The 22,056-nt window shown below is 39.0% G+C and overlaps 1 protein-coding gene across 8 annotated transcripts in view; it reads right to left on the bottom strand.

Annotated features, from left to right (window-relative positions):
• The window catches only part of NAALADL2 (N-acetylated alpha-linked acidic dipeptidase-like 2), a 395,166-nt gene that overhangs the window by 270,643 nt on the left and 102,467 nt on the right, over positions 1–22,056 (bottom strand). Inside the window, exons 1-2 of one of the 8 annotated variants that reach the window (XM_017726899.1) lie at positions 7,729–7,826; positions 6,596–6,911 (exon numbers count right to left, since the gene is read on the bottom strand). The exons of 5 other annotated variants lie outside the window; for them this stretch is intronic. Coding sequence is in view for 2 of the 3 variants with exons in the window: in XM_017726900.1 (XP_017582389.1) it covers positions 7,729–7,789 (61 nt within the window). In the remaining variant the exon portion in view is untranslated. Of the gene's footprint in view, positions 1–6,595; positions 6,912–7,728; positions 7,945–22,056 lie in introns of those variants that run through there. 2 more of the 8 variants (XM_017726900.1, XM_008644481.2) reach the window with 2 other exon arrangements.

Genomic DNA, 22,056 nt, shown 5'->3' with positions numbered 1-22,056 from the left:
AAGTTCAACTAAAGAACAAAATTAAAAACCAGCAACTACTAAAAAACTTCAATGTAGAATAGGAACAAAAACATTTTAGAGAATTATTTCATTATTAACTTACATATATGGAGACATTTTAAATTATTTTCACACACAGGACTAGTCAAACCCGCAGAAATCAGTGTAGCAAGGGAGAAATACAGAAAGATTAGATCATTTCTTCCAGACTGAGTTAGCCTCAAAATTCCTTCACCTGTAGCTAATAGAACGCCCCACCTACACAAATCCTTCCAGCATGTTACTTTTCACTCCTGGGAACAGCTGAGACAAGTGTCAAGGAGATCTCCACGTGTTCAGCCTCCTCCCCAGGGAGCACACAAGGAGTACTGGCAAAGCTTCCAACGTGGGACACGAGCTGTGCTTCACCAGGGCAGGCAGAATTGTCATTATGGGATATGCAAGGGACAAACCAAGGACCACGTACTGGAATCAGTACCTTGAAGAGACACACACACACACCCCCCTTTCAGACATCTCTGGAGCATTAACTCAGTTACACCAGCAAGAGCTACACTTGCATTCCCATCATCTTGGGAAGTTCCAGGCTCCCTGCATTACTTTAACAATACCACATCCATAACTGCTTGGAAAAGAATATATTTTTAAATTGCATATCTGTGATGTTCATTTATGATAGAAAAGGAAAGCATGAGGATTCTGCTCAGCACCAAAATATATAATCTGGCCAAAAAAAAAAATAAAATGGACACAGACAACTATATTAGAAAAAGATTATTTGTAAAAATTATTCTCCAAGATATCAATATTTATACATTACATATAAAATATAATAAATACAAACAGAGAAAGGAAGTGAAAAATCACAACAAGCTGCTACAGATAAACAAATCTGTTTATTTTTTCCTTCAGAAGACATTGGTTACTCAAGTGAAACACTCTATTAGCAAATCACGCCAAAAAGAGAAGCCCAAATATTCCAGAGATTAATAATAGCTAAACTGTTGCTTCTGGTCTCCTGCACAGCGAATGCTTTTCTAAAGCAACAACAATATTACTATGCCAACCATCACTACACAGCATTGGACTTTACCTCATCCTTTTTTAAAAAGCAAATTACCCACACACTAAAATAGAGATATTTTCTGATTTTATTAAGTCTCAATGAGATGGACAAAGCTCACCCAAGAGGCATTAGAATCACCAAGTGAAGCCAGGCAATTCCACATTAACAACAGCATTCGGCAGCATCATAAAGGAATTTATTACAGGAAAAAAAAAGGAATCTTGGCACACAGATACAGCTCTAGACAATTAAAATAGTGAGATAAGAACAGATGTGAAAAGCTCTTCAGAAAGATAGCTGTTCTCAACAAGCCTTTAATGGAAAATCAAATTCTTATTTAGTGCACCCAGAACACATCACTAAATACATTGTACATGAATTGACACTGTGCCTCAGGGGCAGCAGGTTACTGCTAAATAACAACAGGATTTCCACCCAGGGCAAGGGCCTCAAATTACACATTAAGTATCAGGTCACAGATCTGACTTCATTGAAACTGGGGCCTCAGCATGGGAAAAAAAGAAAATCCTCATTTTCCTAGAATGTTGAAAATGTTTGAATGCTGAAGATTTGTTTTCTGACTTTGATCAGAAGCTTTCCTAAAATTTTCTCACCTATATATGCGCCATGGACTCTACAAGCAATTTGTAGTACTCCACCATTTTTCTGCAGCATTCTTACAAAATTACAGCATACTAAACACTTATTTTTTCCCAAACATGTAAAATTGGGGAAAAAATGTGTTTACATAAATTATACAACCACTTTGCATACATGGGAAGAATTTGTTGTAGCAAAGCAAGTATCTGCAAACATCAGATTCCAACCCATTTCTTTACATCCAGGTATCCAGGGAATCATGCAAGGTTTTCTTTCTTTTCTGTTGTTTTATTACATAGATTCTTTAATATGTGAGGCAAGCAAGCACGATTTCATTAAACTACTGAAGAGAAAGGCAGAGGCACCAAATTGGTACCGTTAGAAGGCTCAGATTAGTAATTTATGACAGCCAATCCAACCTTTTAGTGGCAAAGTAAGTACAGAAGATTGTATGTCTGAACTTTTTCCTGATGCTTCATTAATCTACTTGCTCACATATATCTAAATCATGCTGTCAGCATGTGCCACATCCCCAGGCAGATGAATATGGGAGCAGCCCTACCTTTGCATCCACAGAAAAAAATTCCACAGTGTTTGAAAGTGATCACTTGCAATGAAAAAATTCCTCATTAGCCATTTTTATGGAGCAGACACCACTTGGCATCATCGCCAGCACCTCTGCCTGTCCACACCTTTGGCTTCTCATCCTCGAGTTAAAAGATAAACAACCTTTCTCCACCTTCCAAGCTGTCACTCTGAAAGCTGCCCATGGGCAAAATCACAACTACTGTGGGAAGTCATTAAATAAATTAAGTGCATGCCTCAACCCATCATTTGAATCAATGTATATAAAACATGGGCAGCAAATAATACAATAAACTGTATTAGCACCTTCATCTTAGCTTACATTTACTTGTCTGTATTTAAATTACTTTTTTTTTGCAGCAGCAGCAGCACCTGGCAGTAATCATTAATATTATATTTAATTTGTATATGCATTACAGCATCATCCAGAAACATAAGGTGCAGGACCAATATGCCAAACAAAACATCTTGAAAATTTTCAACCTACTTTAACCACACTGATTTTTTGGATGCTGTGTAGATGTCTATTAGGAACCTATATGGAATTCATTTTAACCAACAGCTTCACACAAGAGGAACTTATTAGATGAAAGCAAAATATACAAAGAGTAACACAGAGTCTGAGAACACAGAAAATTCTCCCCTAGGTTTTGCTTTTATCACTGTAGTTGGTAACAATTAAACCTCAGAAGCTGCATGCCTAAGCAACATCATGCAATTAATTTTGATTACAGAGTTTGTTTTGTCGTGTGTAACTTGCCAATTAATAGGCAAACCCAAAACCCATACATCTCCTTGGTAACAAACTGAGCCCAGCTCGAGATCTGAAAAACTCTTCATCCCTTCCTGTCCCTTGGCCAGGGATGGCAGCTGAAGGGGCCCTGAGTGCCACCACCCAAGAGTTTCCTCTGGAGACAGGTGACTGTCTCCGTGCCAGTGAATGGACAGCCAGGCCTTCCCACATGGAATTATCAGACACTTCCCACAGTCAGACCCACAAACCCGCACCAAAGGATTTTGTCGTGGTTCCACTGCCCTAACTCCAGTGTGGTTTGGCACATTCCACACCCCAGCCACTCCAAGGCTTGTCCAAAGGAGAGTTCCCACTCTCTGGCTTTTCCCCATGGATGTCTGGTGTTGGCTGTTTGTGCTCGTGCAGTGAGTGATAGCTGATGAAAATCTCCCTAACTGCACGATGTGAAACTGGATGGAAGGAACCTGTTATTGATGGCACAATACATTATAATGGGATTTTATATAGATCTTAAGGATTTTTTTCCCCCTTCACCTACAAGCATTATTTCAGAGAGAGGTTTAAGCAAGAGTCAACCTGACTTCTGTTTTAATCTCTCGACTATGACAATATAATTAAGCTGTGAACAGTATATCAAAGTGCCATACACAAAGATGAATTGACAGGAGTAATTTTTACTGCTCAGAAGCCTTTGGTTTCATATATCATAATATCCTGTAAAGCAAGCCCATGACATCTGCTTGACTGTAAAAGCAATAGCTCGGTACAAACCCCAATTCATCCTTCAAACAGGCATTTCTGCTCCCTGCTTATTACCACCAATACCTGCCTTGCTGCAGCTGGAACCTGCATCATTCATTATTTCATTTCTTTATTAACTACTTAGCACAAACAGAGGTGAGAATGTGCTGAATTCCTGTACAGCAGCGTTTCATAGATGCTCAACAGATGTTTTGCTTTTTTTGCAGGAGCTGAAGAACAGAATTTGGCATATTGGCAGACTTGCCAGGACTGGGTTAATGGCTGGATTCAATGATCATAGAGGTCATTATTTAAATGACTCTATATCTGGCTGAATATATAATCTGGCCCCTCTTTTTTTTTTTTTTTTCTTTTTTTTTTTTTTTTTTTTTTTTTTTTTTTTAGTAAACAAAAAGGAAGAGAAGATTTGTATTCAAGCTCTCACTGCTTCTCATTTCACTTGTTGTTGAGCTGGAGAGGATCTTAGTTTTGTATCTACCAGAATGAGAACCTAATTTACAGCTAAGATCCTAAGGCACTGCTGTAATGCAATTATTATTATTATCATCACCATCACTATCAGTCCAATCAATCTGACTGTGTGCTTCTAATGAGTTCGTGTCTTAGGGCAGTTAATGTTCAGGCTATTTTTTTGTGGGTTTTTGTCGTTAAATAACCATTCTTTGCAGCAAATAAATTGAAAGCTTGATCAAAAAAAAATTAGTATTTAGAGAGCAACTATGAAAAATCTGATTATAGCAAAACATTATCAAGAAGAGCAGATTAACCCCGCTCGTTTGGGAGGGTGAATTGTATTTTCTGGGTTAAGAGATATGACTTGGCCAAGAGGCAATTTCCTTATATCTTTGCTTCTTCTGTAGAAGAATAAAATAATTTCCTTGAAATAAATAAATTATACAGGAAAGATTAAATACCCTCCCACAGAGACCATGTGTAGAAGGAATGCTTGCTATTTAAATGGCTGTTTTGGCAAAACAGAAATTTGGAAAATTTGTTTTCTGCACATTCCTGCGTGATTCATCCCAGTAAATCGCCCCACCTTCCTCTGAGAACACCAGGGACAATCCTTTCTTGGCCATCAGATGCCAGAGAACTTCCAGCTTGAAAAAGAACCCAAACTTAATTTGTTCTTGTCTGATAAAAGAGTCTGCTATGGAAGTCCCAGTTGTGAATAATCACCATTCAACCACATTAATCAGTCCTTTGTGTATGGATTTACAGGGATAGACGCATTGTCAGCTGTGTGTTTGCAGGCTTTGCTTTGAAGCCACCATTTCCAAGGCAAGAATATATAAAGAAAAGTGAAGGTGAAAACTTTTTCATTATCTTAGAAGACAGCCTATTACCTACATCACTTTCTCAGATACCCATCCATCCACACCTAATGAGTCCTATGATTTAGTCAGAACACATCCATAAAGATGATTCATGGCTGCTATGCAGCCACTTGATGTTAATAGCAAAGCTGATGTCTTAAATCACAGCTGTTTCCCTATGATAGCCAAGGGGCAAGGCAATACTTTGGAAAACACAGGAAAGAATTTATTACAGCAACTCTACAAAAGCAACATTTACAAGAAAAATGTAAAGCAAAACATCAGGGTCCAAAGTATTACAACCAAAGCACTAAATAGCATCAGATGCCGTATAGTAATCTGGATATGTTAATATTGCCAAAAATTTACCATATCTAGGCTAAAAACTTCTGTATTTAATTTTGATTTTATCTGTAATTTACTGTTGTTCTGCTAGCATAGTGACCTGTATAGCCTTAATAACATGAGACAAGTAAAGTGTCGTTCTTTCCTGTGTTAGTAAGCATTTCACCACAACTGAGAAGAGTAAATTTCAACAAAACTAAGTCTGATTAAGTTAAATTAAAGTCTGATTAAAGTTAAAGAGATTTGCTGATGTTTAATTATATTGATTAAGGAACCGATAACACAGTATGTTAAGAGTGCCAGTACTGAGCCAGAAAGAAACACCAAATGACTCAGTGTCTGCAGGAAAACTACTTACATCCCTCAATTTCACCTGGTAACTAAGTTCTGCTGGACCACAGAGCAAAAAGGGTTTTACAGGGCTGAATCCTCTCTACATACACCCCACTCAGAGGCAATTTGACCCAGGCACACCTAATTTATGTAGGCTGCAGACTCTGGAGCGTTAAAGATTATTGTAGCTTTACAGCCATGAAGGAAGGAACACATGAGCAAATTTGGCATCACACAAAAGACGACAATTAGGCACAAGATACCCATCAGCTCTTGGAAATCTCTTAGCAGATTCATAGATAAAGAGACGTTGCAGCATCGACCTCTGTTGAGAAATGGGTGCATTTTTAACTAGAACCAATAATCCCTGACATTTCACTTGCTTTCAGCAGGGCTCCAGTAGCCTTACTCATCGCTATTAAAAACACCTAAATGAATCCAGCAGGATTTCTGAGAAAGCGGTGAATGGGCTGTGATTTTGCTAAGCACTGTCTGGTTCCTGCCTCCATTCTTCTGGCCAGTAATTTTAACAATAGAAATACTCAACTCTTAAGTTCCCATTAACAACCAAATGGTATTTTTAACAAGGAATAAAACGACTGCCAAAAACCGGGGGAAAAAAAATGGAGACAAGAACACGATGTGCATACACCCAAGCAAAGTGGAATAATTGCACAGATTAAGTAGGTCAACTACAGGTATAGATTTCTTTTAAGATGATCCAAAAAGGCATGAGAAATTGCATGTGAAGGCATGCTCTGAGAGAATTCCCTTCCCAGATGCAAACAGGCTTGTCTTACTCAAATCAAGGGAGGCAAAACTGAAACCACCTACCCTAAGGAGCTTCCACTGGATACCAGGTCCTATTTCTCAACTTGCTCACTGGAAAGGTGCTGTGGAATAACCGGAGTGACGGCCCAGCACATCGCACAACTACTTCTTCATGATCTTTTCGTCAGGTGATTTGTAACCAGGAGCCTGGATTGGATAGGAAATTACCTCCTCTACAACTGCTGCCTGGTGTTTTGCATTGTAAGGAGCTGCTGTTCAAAATACAGGAATACAGCAACTGGTGCTTTCCTCGCAGGGAGCTCTGAAGTTTTCCGTGACTATTTAGATTTGCAATGTGATTTTCAGTTCAAAGCTAAGCCTGTGTATCCAAAACAAAAAGGTGAAAGAAGGTCAAGAACTGCCCTGTTAAAAACAAGCCTTCCATTTCAGGAGGAAAGAGGGGTTACTTTCAAAAGGAAAAAAATCTCTCAGCAAGAAAATGCTGGTGACTCTTGGCAATCTGTGGATCAGTTGGGTTAGTGGGTTTTGGTAGAGGACATAAGAAAAGACATGAACACATGCAGATTTCCTCCAGCTGCTAAAAGTACATGGAGATTTTTAATTCATAGATGTTTTCAGCTATCAGGAATCTTCTAACCCTGTGAAACAGTCATTATTTTCTTCCTAATTTTAAAGTTATTTTAAAAGAAAGAAGGTGGCATGGGAATCAACAAGGCTCAAACAGGCCATGAGAAGAACCTCTCATTTCTGGAAGTGCTGAAACACTAGATTTATAATGAGAAACTGATGCCAACCCTAAATAAGTCTGAGGTTTTACCCGTAACTACACGTATGGCCCAAAAAGGAGGTGCTTCAGCACACAAGTTCAATAAAGCCCCTGGAAATCTGCATTTCCCAGGCACAGGAGCACTCACAGACCCCCTGATCAATGCCAGAACCCTGGGGAGGGATCAGTACCAGTGGGATTTTTTTTTTAAAGCCAGCATTAATCTGCCCTGTGAACCCCAGAGTGGGAAAACATAGACACCTGAAGACACCTGGCTCAGGAAAGGAATGAAAAATTCAGAGCTGGGGAAAACCTCTTGCCTCTACACTCCACTCCATCACACACAACTCCTCTCTGAAGCAAAGCAACAGAGTCAGAGGCAGCAGAAGGAACACTCCCTCCTCCCTACCTGAGAGAAGCAGCAAGGAGACATCGCTGTCCGCAGGATTTCTTGTTTGGAACTCCTGCATGGCAACACTCACACACAAACTGCTGCCACCACACTGGGGTAGGAGTCTCCTGACGCACGAAATCCTGCTTGTGTTGGCAATGCTGGCTCAGAGCCTCCAGGTGAAGGAAGAACACGATCATACAGATAGGAATAGGTATTAAATAAAAAGGCACAACTTCCCATGGCTGGTACGTTCCCTACTCCCATTTCCACCCAAATACCAGAATCTATGGATATTCAGGAACTGTAAACATAAGCTTTAGAAATCATTACATACATTCTTCTCCAGGGTGAATGGCAGCATTCACCCTGCAGGAGGAAAAACACTGAAACAAAACAAAGCAAACTACTGAAGAACAACCTGTCAGGGTAAATTAATGGAGTTTTGGGACGATCCAGGAAAGTTCCTGAAGTTTCTTCCTCCTCTTCATAATGTCATGCTTCTAATTTACTTCATTTGTATTAATAAACACTGGATTACACAACTATTAATCTAGTTGAGAACTGAACTAAAGCTCACTAAATCTGTCTCTAATTATCATGATTAATGATGCAAAATGATCAGCTTCTCAAATTAACGACCTAAAGCAACTGGTATAGGATAAAGGGTTTTTTTCTTAGAAAACAGGTTCTTTAGTCTTTCTAGTTAATGAAATCTTGAGCAGTCCATTCAGTAGTACTACGTTCTAATTCACCATGACTATTTATGTAGATTTGCATTGATTTTGCTGCCATTATGTACTTATTTAAGATTAATTATTTTAAATTGCAGTAAAACTCTGTCTCATACTTTCGTTAACACAGAGAAATAGATCTAGAGCTGACTGCCTTGGCCTTATTATTTTTATCTCGGTATCCAGAGGTTGTACTACATTTGTTTTTTTTTATTACTACTCTTACTATTCACCAATACTAATTTTCAAAGGACAAGTTCTCTGTTTAATACCTAAGATTTGCAAAACAGTGTCCAACACTTCAAATTAATGAACAAATTTTAAAAGATAATACTGTAGGAATTACTGTTATTACTGCATTCCTCCATTACTTATGCGATTACTACTCCAAAGTCTGTTATTTTACGGTGATTTTTAAAGAATGTTAAAGCAATCTGATAATGCAACCTAAGTTAATTATATCATTTACACAAGGGAGAGACTGTAAGGAGAGTCTTATCAAACCCAAAAGTATCAAGTATTTTCAGTTCTAAGACCCTGAGATTTGGTTTCCTACACTGGCAGTTCCACCCAACCATCAATAAAGACAGCTGAGCCAAAGCCAACTCACAAATACGATTAGAGAAAATATGCTGAAAATAAGGAAATAATGGTAATCTCATCCTTTACCATCTTCAAACTAAAAAAAGTTTCTCCCACCCCTTAAACACAAAGCATCCAGTAAGGACCACATCTACTACACAGATTTCCAAATGGGAACACAATAAGCCCCCCAAGCACCAAGACACAGTGTGAGGACTAAGAGGAAAAGAAAGCCCTTCAATAACATTCAATTGAAAGGCAGTTTCCTTTGCCATCTAAGACACACTGAAGCTTCCATGTCTTCTCTCCCAAACAAGGACTGATAGCTCTTGCTCAGTGTATTTTCACCAGCAGTCTGTTTTCTCCAACGTCTCTCATCAGTAAGGCTTTTATTTTTTTTTCCCGTGAACTAAAAACATCAATGGCCCTGCATGGAAAATTAAGCCCTGCAGAACGTAATGAGAAACTTTCCCACAGCTGCAGGGAGCCCTAAGGGATTTTTCATTAAGAATTAGACTTCAAACTGGATAGATATGGTCATTGCCATGGGGATGAAATGTGTGTCTCAAGAACGGCAAAGAGAAGTGATGTTTCTACCTTGTCCTTCCTCATCACAATCCATTCCTAGGACCACTGGAATATTATTTAACAATGTGCTTCTACTGCAAATAACCAGCATAATGCCCATGTTTTTTATTTCTCCTGCTGTTATTGCACATTATAATGTGCAATACCATTGTGGCAGTTGGTCTTCTACTACAGGTATCGCATTTCCACTGGGAATTTTTGTGGGCTATGGCACATGGGAAAACTTGCAGTACTTACTCAGCAGATCCTCCTGAACCAGACATCGATAGCATCCTTCCATAGCATTGCCCAAAGGCAAATGCCATGTATTTCGTGGTGCCTGCAGGTCCCATTTCCCTGTTTGTAGTAAATTTATATTAATTCAGAGGAGCCGTTCTCTGACACAGGATTGAGAAGAAAATATAGAAGTGCTACTTTCAAAAAAGGATTGAGGAGCTAACAGAACCTACAACACTGTTGGTGAAGAACTTGCTCCCACTTGAAGATTCCTCTTAAAAACTTCAAATTACATGCCCAGTTTAAACAAGTTTGTGTTCATTGCTTCTGTCATCATCCGAGTTAATAACATTCATTCTTTAGCACATGTGAGTAACCAAGGCAGCAAAGATTAAAAGGGAAAGCCAATAGCTAAAACAACTGGTTGGGCAGCTGCCTGGAAGAAACAGGAGTGGTTCAACCACGAAATTCTCACATATGAGTCTGGGAATGCCCTGCAGAGGACTGTTTAGGACACACTACTGACTGGTGTGTGGGAAACCAAAGTACAAGACTGTTTCAACATGAGAGGTACATTTGAATGCTCTTCAAAGCAATTGTGAAAGCCATGCAAAACCCACTCAGTTCTGCTTGGAAGGTTATTGGGAAATGGCAAATTACTCATTGCTGCGTGGTTTTCCTTCAGTTTCCTTGCTTGAAATGCCAGAGCTTGTAACTAACCTGAAAAATCTCAAAACTACTTCTGACACCTGAAAACTTCACCAAATGCACCCCAGACACTACTGCACTGTGATCACCCCCCTCTGTGAGATGAAATGTGAAGATGAAAAGTGAACAAAAACTCCTTTAAGTGAAGGAACTGCACTATATCCATAACTAGAAGAAATAACTGCAATTCAAAGTGATGGGATATTGTTCTCTGCAGGTTCCCGAGTTGCAGTGGTGAGAGGGGGCATGGGGGTTGTTGGCTTCTAATGATGGAAAGTATCTAACATAATGCTGTAATTAAGCCTCATGTAACCAACTTAAGTATTTAAATCTCTTTTTTTTTCTTTTTTTTTTTTGCCTGATCCATTCTACAGAGCATGGTTCTAACACCTTTCCTCTGGGGAAAGAGGTAAAAAGGAAATTGCCAGTTTTACTCAGAGGTAATTGGGCTTTACTTTCTTTCTGAAACTATGGTTTCCTTCCCTTACAGTATCAGCACAACCTGGAAGAACAATTTAATCACTTCTGTGACACTCTGACTAGTCCTTTAACTTATTTTCCTGAACTAGTAAGAAATTCACATCACACTGAAGAGTAAAACCAGCTGAATTTCATCTGCTTTCATGTCTCAACAAGAAATTTCATACAACTCTATCTATCCAAAGTAATCTTGCAAAGTCTAGAGGGTTACTGATGTATTTCTTAGCTCAGACTGAACCAGCAAGAATAGACAGACCCACTTGAAGATACCCTGAAGACCAGAAAATTGTAGTTTGCTTCTGTGCATGTATAAGATAAACATAATTTGCGAAGGTGTTCATGTGTACAGGATTTCCCAAGGCTTCATGTGACACAAGTTCATAAAACACACTTGTGCCTGATGGCACCTATTATTTTGTATCACTACCACTCATTCTCCTCTGTTCCCATGAATTTTCATTAAGGGAAGATGATTCAAACATGTAAGGAGAATTTTCATAGTAGCTGATGGGGCGAAGAGAATCTTGAGTTGCAAATGTATTTGCCCGATTAAGACTACTTTACTAATGCCACCATGAAAAGACAGTAATATCAGGTGCCACTTCTGGAATAACATTCTTGCTTGTGATGGCTGTTAAAAATTGTCCCCAGAGCTAAATTTCCCATTAGCAATTAAATTGAGGGGATATGGAACAGGAGTTTAAAGAAAAAAAGCACACAAATGCTGAGAAACCTCTTTAGATCAATAGAGTTACTAATTTAGTCATACCAAAACCCCCTTCATTTTTTATTTTGCAACCTTCTGTAAGGCGTTGCCCTTGTTTAGGTGCCATGCTAAAAAATATTATCAATAGATGACAATATATCATGCAGGCATTGCTGCTGTGAGCACCAGGTTTTGATCCGACTCCTCAGCCTGTAATGCAGAGAATTCAGGGAAAATACAATTTACTGCAAAGACAATGTCATGCTGGCTTTTGGACCTCTGAGTGAATAGGAAATACACATTCCCACTGGATTCCCAACGCATTCCATACAATTCTCGCTGACTGTAAAAAGAAAACCCTGATTAAAAAAAAAAGTCAATCTATAGGGTTGCCCATCAATACATTCCAACGATGTAATTGCACATGTCCACGTTCTCTACAGATAAATGAAAAATGGGTCCATTTTGTTCTCACATCTGGGAGCCAATTAAGCCACATTCAAGACACTAGAAACTGCTGTGACATACAAAGTCTAGGATGAACAAAACCTTGAAGACTTTGGAATCTGTTCACACTGAGAAAAGTCAGTGCAAAGTTTCTTTAAAAAAAAAAAAAATCCTGCTAAATTTACATTATACAACTGTACCATGCTGCTGAACAATGAGAGCTGACAAATGCTCAGTGCAAGCTTCAACACTTCACAAATAGGAATTTATTTTTGAAGACAAAGTCTTGTATTATTTCCTACTTTCAACATCATATTCAGAGTTTTAAAAACCACATCTCAGGTGTCCTGAAGTCAGGATAAAAGGAAGCAACACCAAAACAGACAAAAGCCAAACATCTTTGAAATGGACAAGGTTTGCAATTCACCATGCAGAGAGAAAATTACAATCCTTAAGGTAGAAATTGGTTAGATCAAGGATGCAAATACTGAAGGATTGAAAGACCTAGTAAAGAGTAAGAAATATCTCCTTGGTGGTCGTAATCTGCATTTTATAAATCTGCATTCATTTGAAGTCTCATTAAAACAAGAAGCTGCTGTTGTGAGAAACTAGATTAAAGAGTAATGTGGATATATTTTAAAAGAGTAACAACTAATTGTTTTACAACCACCTTATGGCATGTGATAGATTTTTACCTATTAGAAAAAGTTGGTGCACTGAGGATCACACAGACACAAAAGTTCCTTGCAGGTATCTCCCTCTTGCTATACACAGCTTTCTCAGGTTCTCTATTTATTTTACTCATTTACTCTATTTCCTCTATTTTAAGTAGCCTCCTGGCTTGAAGTTAGACTGTGTTCCACCTTGAGCTGCAGGTGAAGATTATGGTCCACCTACAATGAAGCTCCATAATACAATTTCTCACCTAGTTATTGAGAAATAAACATTTTTGAAAGAGGTAAATCACTCATTTTTAAAGTAAAGCTCCTACAGACTGCTGAAACAACAGATTGGAAGTCCTGCAGCATTGTTACTGACACACTACCAAATCAAAGGCCTTCAATTCACTGAACAGGACACTTAAATATCCCCTCTCCACCACCACAAATAGTGCATTATTGAGATTTTTTTTAGTTGTTTTTTTTTTTTTCTCAGAAAGCACTGGTTCTTAAGGGAAAAAAAAAAAAAAGCAAGACATTTCTCAGAAATGCATTCTAAAAAGCTCACTATGAGGTTTCACATTCTAGGGAAGCTGCTGAAGATTCCCACGTGAGCACTATAATGCTCGAGGTGGGTGCTCTCTCCCTTCACTTCCATCATCCTGTGGGAGAAAAAGGGTGGGGACTGGTGGGGAGCGAGGGAGAACCATTTCCTGAACATCTCTAATTACAGGCACCACTGTCCTCAAAGAGAGGTTTAATTGGCCTGATTCTTATTTTAGCCTTGTCAGTTTATTCATATTTAGCAATTACTGAAAGACATTATGCTGTTGGTCTTGAAATTATTTTTAGGCACCATTAGAAGCCTGGCGTAGGCAAAAATTCTTAATTTAATTTGTCACAAAGAGAGTAATGAAGTTACTAGAAAAAGACTCCACACTGACAAAAACAGAGGGAAAAGTGAAAGCTCATCAAGTCACAGACACCAAAATCTCCTGCAAATCTCCCACCAGTGAGGAGGTGCTCAGGCTCAGACAGCTCAGGTTGACTCTGTCACTCCTGCAATATTTAAGGCTACCACATAACATCAGTTTGGGAAGAAATTGCAAATCTGACCTAACTGCTGCTGGGTTTGAGGTGTAGAGTGCTCCTCTTATGCTGTAATACTGGAAACTAGTTCTGGGAGAAATTATGAGGGTTTTGAAGCACCAGGTAGGGCCAGCACTGCCCAACCCCGGAAAAGATTATTGAAACACAGTCACACACACACAATTATCCTAAAGACAACAAACTCAATCTTGCAGAAGGAAGCTGTTCTCTCAAAGTTGTGAGTGCTACAGAAAACTACTTACACATAAGCCTTAACATCATCTGCATGAAGATGATAATCTCTCTCATAATGGCTAAAGAGAGGAGACTGAAGCAGAATATAAATCTTGGGAAACACAAAGCTCCACAAAGCATCCCAAAGTGCTGCACTTCACATCAGGAAAATGCTTACTAAGAGTGAAAGCCTTGCAAGCTGCAAAATGCTGCTGTAATGGACAGTGGCAGAACAGAATGGGATAATCTGCAAAGTTCTAACAGGCAGCCTTTTGCTTTGCATAGATTCAATGTATTAGCAGAAACGTTTGGGTTTAGTTTCCTGCCGTCAAAATTAATACCAAAATCTAGAGGCAAATGAAAAACGTTTATGTCAATGTTAGAAAAAAGTTCTACCTTTATATCTCCAGAGAATTTTTTAAATTTTTTTTTTAAATAAGCCACACTACTTCAGAGATACAGAAGACCTCCTGAGTCACTTTTTTAAAAAGTCAAACTTTATACTACATAACTAAGATTGTTACAAATTGCTTAAAAAATGTTGCATATCAAAACTGTCAATTAAATAAAAAAAGCTTTCATCATAAGAATTAAAAATTTGAGTTGGAGGTTGTTATAACTGAAGAATTAAAATGAAAATATAAGTACATCAAGAAAAACAAAGCCAAGAACTTGTCAGTTCTTTGTTATTCAGCACTCAGGCTTATGTTATTTTTGAGATAAAGTTGCACTGCAGATTCATAAAAACAGCCCATTTATCTTTTGTCCATATATTTTTGACATTTGGTGGCAAGGCAGGTTACTATCTAAGTCTGGATTTCCTGTTGCATTTCACCAGTAAGTCCCTCCTCCCAAATGGTGGAAAAATTATCTCTAAAATCTGAATTTGCTATGACTAAGTGAAAGTTGGACCCTTTTCTTGGTGATGAGTGAATGAAAGGCACAAATGCAGTCAGCTGGATTCAGGTCTGCACACAGTTATTCTATGGCTGATCTTATCTCTACTTAATCCTTTCAGAATGAGATTTTATGATGTAAAAACACCACAAAGTTTTTGATGTGGAGTTTTACTTGCTAACACTGATAGAGTTTGGAGGTTTTTATGAACCTGTAATTTTTCTGCTGCTTTCTCGCTATATTGTTATCGTCACCCTTCCTTTTTTTGTGTTTACTTGTACTGATCAAATAATACAGTTTTATTCCTTTCTTTAATGTCATTTCAGAAGTTGCAGAGCAAAAAAAAACCACAGCCCTGGCTTTTCTAAGCCTAGAGGTTGTCCCTTATCATGTGTGAATAAAACAAAGGGTGGAGGATACAGGCAGAACAGAATCATAGAGCAGTTTGGGTTGGAAAGAACCCTGAGAGGTCTAGGCCAATGCCCCTACAAGCAGCCCACAAAGTGCATTTTGGTTAAGCACACTGAGAGTTTGAACTGTGAGCAACTAAATTCTGCTTACATTCTCCAAAAAGCAGAAGAAATACTAGAGATTATTTGTTAAAAGACAAGACATCTCACAGGATTAAAAAAAAGAAAAAGAAAATCCCTTTAGAAAACACTCAAATTCAGGATACATTTTTATTCAAACCAGATGAAAACACTTACTTGGCCTTTGTTACCCTGGCATTTTCTGAAGAACTTGACTCAAATAAAAACTTCTAAACGAATTAACAGGCGAAGTTACATGAAGCTCTGAGCGAGACAAGAAAAGCCAGAAACTGCATTATACAACGTTACAATGAATCATTAAAACAGAGCAACATTTAATATGTTTCCTTTGAAGTGCAGTGGTATGGGAAAATCCCAGCGAGGGAAAGCCTCGGGTGATTGCAGCGAGCAGGTGGTTTAGCCCGAGGAGCTGGAATCAGGAAGACCTTTGTATTTTCATTATTATTTCTTTGTAAGAGATCAGAAGACAATGTCTTGAGTTAACGCGATGTAACTTCAAAGTGCAGGTATGGTTGTGCTGAGGAGGAAGAAACAGTGCACAGAACCTCAAGGACTGCCAGCAGATCCAGCAGAGGCTGGAGCCACCAGCCAGGAGGATGCTCCTACAGGAAAGCTCTCAGGAGGCATCCAAAGACAGCTAAGCCCCAAAACACAAGGTGATTAAACCAATGATCTTCTCACATGAATAATGCTACTTCTCTGTACACGCCTGGAAATGGCCCAGAAGTTTTAGAACATCCACAGTGTTTTCTAAAATATGATGATGTGTGTGACTAATATACATTAAATATAGCTAAGAATTTGGGAACTGACTGAGAGAGATATATCCTTGAGAAATGAGTTACAGAAGACCACAGGACACAGAGATTCCTTGAAACTGTCATTGAGAAACAGTTACATTCCTCCAGAAGTGCGAGTTAACTGCACAAATGACAAAAGAGCTCCCAGCTAATGAGGGAAATGATATGACTGAATTTCCAAGGAGGCTTTACAGTGGCTTACAGGAGATCTTTCATTAATATTCATCTCTGTGACTCAACTCTGACAACCATTATTTCCTCAGCTTCTAGCTAAAAAAGGAGATCCTTTCAGATGGTATCCTGCTGTATTTGGCAGCATTGTGACACTCAGGGACATGGCTGTACTGGGTTAATGGCTGGACTTGATGGAAAGAGGCCTTTTCCAGCCTAAATGATTCTATGCTCAGAAAAAAAAAAAAAGAAATCCCAGGCAGGTTGTGATGTGTCATAAATTAAAACAACTGATTATATGTAATTCCATGTAATTTTCACACAGAAGGAGAAGTTCTTGACTTTCACTGAGAGGAAATTTTCAGGGATTTGATGGTTATGTTTATTGCAGACAGCTTCTCTCTGGCAGCAGAAGTCCATTCCCAGCAATAAGCATCCAGTAACACCTCTAAGGGGCACCACAAAGAGGATAAGGAATATGTTCAAATATTTCATTAAATTAACTTTTCTCTGCTTGCAGGCATTTCCTTCAGTAGTACAGCTGCTAAAATTTAGAAACTAATATCGATGCTTATGCAATTTTAATTTGACTGACATGATGAAAGACAGAAGGTATAATTTATCATACAACAGATTCACTTTCACACTGTCCTGTGGCCTTTTCCCTTTATCCAGGCACCCTTCACTTAGGGAGCATTGCAATTCAGTCACCTGGTGTAGCAATACCTGGTGAAAGACAATTGCCAGAAGTGATGCTGGTGGGATTTTGGTCAAAAATTTAAGTAGAGGTTGAGCAGCTGGTGCTTTTTTTAATGCCTGTTTTCTGGGGTGCAGTGACCCAGCACACACTTTTCATGTGTGTAACATCAAAAAACTCCAAAGGGATGAACTAAAAATGCCACACACAACCCACACCAAAGCGAAAAGAGCTGGATTTCAATCAGCTATTTGCCATCTGGGTAAAATTCGTCCTTTATACTTTTTTTTCAAATTAAAAGAGTAGGCCACAAGGTATTGCTGGTAATGCTCACCAAAAAAGCACAGTACTTTCTCTGGGCACAGGGAGACTCTCATTTTAGTCTGACTGCTGTTGATAACAACCAGAAAAATGCCCATCAACCCACCAAAAAATTAATCTCCAGCTGGACAATACTATACAGTTATAGTTCAGTAAACTGCAAGTGCTGTGGCCTTCACATGAGTAAGTCTGCAGCAGGACTGAAATGCAGTTGTGTATCAGCCCCAGTGTGAAATTCAAGAGACATTTACAGGGATAAAAGGTGATGGGGAATCTTTAGAAATAAATCCAGATTTCATCCAAAGACCAACACAGCTCAAATCCATGCAAAACAATGTCAACCATTAATTTTACAAGACAAAAAGCACAATGCAAATGACAGAAGAGAACAAAAACCCGAACCACTTCTATGGTGCGTGATGTGCAGAGAGCATTTGCAACGCTTCAGGACACCTCTGCAAGTGGATTAGGAATTACTGTTTCATGAAGTTCCCTACTACTTCCTCTATCAACCTCTTCTTTTGCTTCTTTCTGTTTTCGCTGTCCTCTCTCTAGCAGAGGCAGCCATCTATCCACACACAGCTAACACACACAGAGACACAAAAGCCCTACAGCAGGCCAGGATGCTTTTTCCTCACGTTGTGTATAAAAGCAGCCTTTTATTCACACTGGCATTACAAAGCAATCCAGCATTTAGTTACTCTCTTCCCAGTCCTTTTGTCATTATAACTTGAGACATGCTGGCTGATGCTATCGGCTTTAAAGACGCCGTTCCCCAGGTTGTCTGTGTGCAGTTTATAAATCTGCTTTGGATTATATTGATTTACTAATTGACCAAAACACTGGATTATACACTCTGCTGGACACTTTACACATTAAACAGAGTAATTGATAAAGACAGCATGCTCTTTGGGCTGATTTTTCTAGGATTTGATCTTTTCTAGGATCGTACATCATTTCAAGTCAGTCCTTAATAGCAGAAAGAAATAACATAAAAGAAAAGAAAAAAAACAGTCTTTGGAAGCTGTTATTTGCTACTGGAGGAAGGCTGGCAGAGGCAGCAGTGGGAGCAGGGACCTGACTGGCAGCAGAGACCTGATCAATGCTCACTATCATGCAATCAATGGAAATTCATTAGGTAACACCCTCTGCAGCCCAACGGAGGCGCCTGCAGAGTTCCCCAGGAAACTGAGAAGCAAGCACCTATCCATCAAATCCCTGCCAAGAGCAGTTTATCTTCCATCCCGTTGAATATACATCTGTTATTAATCAATAGCTGTTAGAATTTGTGTCCCCCTCTCCTCCCATTTTTACACGAGCTGGCAACTTTCCTGTGACTGAAATAACCCAATTAATCTTCCAAATAGAAAGGCAACGTTGGTTTTTTTGGGGTTTTTTTTTGACAGGCAGATGTTTGACAATTGATCGGAACAAAGTGAGGAAAAGGAGAAGGACCAAGTACAAAATAAAGAAGCACGTGTGCTATCATGATCCAGGGCTGTAAACAGTTCGTTGCTCCACCTGCTGTTGGGCTCCTTTTCCTCTGCAAATTGCACATTCTCCATGGCTAATGCCAAACATAAAAACATTGTACCTACAGAGAGCCTCACCACACGAATCCATCTCATTAAAAAGAACAAAATGGACTAAAAATGCGGAAATCTGAAGGAGACAGAACATTGATTTATGTCTTAAGCCTCTTTTCATTGGGATGTAGAAATAAAAAAGACAAAGGAGCAAGGATTGCCACATGGGCTTAGATGCATCTTTGAAGGAGATCTGCATTCTCCAGAGAACAATAAAAAAATAATGGTACAAAAGACCACATTCTACAATGCAACTATTTCTTACCTGGATCAGTATTTAAACAGTGATTGCTATTCCTACCAGAAGGCCACATTCACGTTATTCTTAAACATTTTGTAAAGGAAAACCAAAATCAGTCTGACTTTGCTTTTCCTCTAAGGCCTTTAAATCCTGTTTTACAGCACCTGTGAACACGTGACACAGAACTGTGTGTCCCCAGGTGGGCACTGCTGGGTGTGCAGCCCTGCTGGGATCAGCACACCCAGAGGATGCCTGATGTGAGCTTTCACCTGCACGGGGGTTTGAACAACCTGCTCTACTAGAAGGTGGCCCTGCCCACGGCAGAGGGTTGGAATAAGATGATCTTTAAGCTCCTTTCCAATCCAAACCATTCTATGATTCTGTGTGACCCGGTCCCAAAGACCACAACTGGAAGAGGGAAGGAATCTGAGTCTACAGGCAGGTACTCCTCTCACCTGGTGCTCACAGTGCCACCCACCTCAGGATGCTCCCTCCAATGCATCAGCCAATTACCCTCCTGAAGCACTCTCAGAGATCAAACACATTCAATTCCTGTGGCCAGAGGTGTGGGTTTAAGTGAGCAATAGACCTCATTTCAGTAGTCAAATTACACGTTCCACTGTGGCTAATGAAATCTGCATTTCATTAACTTTTCTCTAGGCCACCCCTAAGTGAATGTTTGATTAGATAAGAGCCGCAACTCAGGTCGGGGTATGAAAGTATCAGTATAAATAGTTGATGTACTGTGAGATGCACTGCAAAACCGCTTCTGAATGTAATGGCTCTGCCACTGACAGCTGTTAAACAGTGCAAGGTCAAAAGGGCTTCTCTGAATTTTTAGCAGTAAGAGAAGATCCTGAACTTAATAAAGCATTTTAAATAATAATACATCCTTTTATCCTAAGATTGTTCTGCTTTAAATTACCCACAGGAATTTTTTTTTAGAAGAGCTATTCCCTTTGTACAACCATATTGTTTATTAAATGTATGTGCTGGATATCCTAACAGTTAATATTCTCTGCCCATCAAATCTGTTGGGCTTCTATTACCAACCAAAACCTCTCTGAGCTTCATACTTAACCCACAATATCAGCAATATACATTAACACAAGCAGCATCACAGTTGCATCTTCAATCTGTCATCCCTACTCCCCAGAGCCTTGCAGTCCTGCCCTGCTCTACATTTAGCTCCATGCTTCCAGCTTTCCAGCCAGTGATTCACAGGTATGAGAACAGTTTTAAAATCCCAGGACTGTAAGCAAATAAAAGCCCCATAAGACAGCAGGTTCATGACCCTTAGATCTACAGTATCTCAGCTTTTGGAGTTTTAGTCATAGGTTTGATTCTCATCTCAGCCCCACACTCCACATATTTGCATCACAAATCTTCAACGCGTGCCCACAATAACAATCACTCTACAACAGCTTTTTCTCAAGCACTCCACTCTTGCATTCAAAGCACATGTCCACCTGAATCCAGCTTCAGATTCCAATTCATAAGGTGTGGTGAACGAGAGCCAACCCTTGTTTGCAAACACTTAACTGAAATCACAGTCCAGAAGATAACGAGAGCCAACCCTTGTTTGCAAACACTTAACATCTTCTGGACTGTGATTTCAGTTATGTCATTTATTACTAGCACAAGTTATTTGGCTGGTTTTAAATATATCTTAGCAGTATATCCCTGACTGAGAATACCAGCCTGTAAATAATTCAGCACTGACAAATTATTCCCATTATCTGATTATTCCAAGGAATCCATTGTACTTATTAATATCACTCCAGAAACAGACCTGCTTTTAATGCCTCTGAACCTCCTTATGAAGAGAGGAGTTTATGCACTTTAATCTAAAACTAGCTAGCAGCCAATTTAGACATCAAGAGCATCCCTTTTTCAGTACATTATATTCAGCACAAGTTCAACTTTCCTCATGCTTCAACCTTTCAAAAATACTATGGCTCCATATAAAACGTTTTGTTAGAAAATATCACTTTTATAGCTAAGTGTGAAATGACACAGTTACTGTTAAATCCTCTGAAATCCTGCCCACTGCCCATATTATAAAGAAGTTCTTCCTCCAGTATTATGTTCTTATTTATAAGAACCACACAAAATGCCACACTGATTTTTCTATACATCAGAAAGAAAACTTCTGTTTCTCATTGTAAGAAAGTTGCCTCACATTAGAGGTGTGTTTCAGTGACATACCCAGTATTCAGCCAGCTGAATGCCCTGGACAAATGTATTAAAATCCATTGTACACTTACCACTGCATCAAAACCCTTGTAACTATAATTACTGTTATGAATTTCAGAAACAGAGGTAATAAGCTGAGGTTTTTTCCCAGAGTTTTTTCCATTTGATAGCAACACAAAATTGCCTGTTGAATTTATTTTTATCATTTGTCAAAACCAGCCATGATTCTCTTTGTGATTAAAATCCACAACTAGCCTGACTTCACTTACAATTGGTATTTTTGCTATTTGCCACTATGATTATCATGTCTATGGTTACAAGGATGATTTTTTTTTTTTCACTCTTCTTTTATGTTCCACAAGCAAAAAAAATCTGCCTGATCCAAAGAATGTCAAAGACTTGGGGAGCTGAGACCTTCTGCATGGGAAAACCAAACCAGAGGG

This window comes from Corvus brachyrhynchos, unplaced genomic scaffold (genome assembly GCF_000691975.1).
Source record: "Corvus brachyrhynchos isolate BGI_N302 unplaced genomic scaffold, ASM69197v1 scaffold162, whole genome shotgun sequence".
In the NCBI taxonomy this organism is placed as follows: domain Eukaryota; kingdom Metazoa; phylum Chordata; class Aves; order Passeriformes; family Corvidae; genus Corvus; species Corvus brachyrhynchos.
Note: the sequence above shows the minus strand (reverse complement) of the source record. Positions and strands in the feature narration are given on the sequence as shown.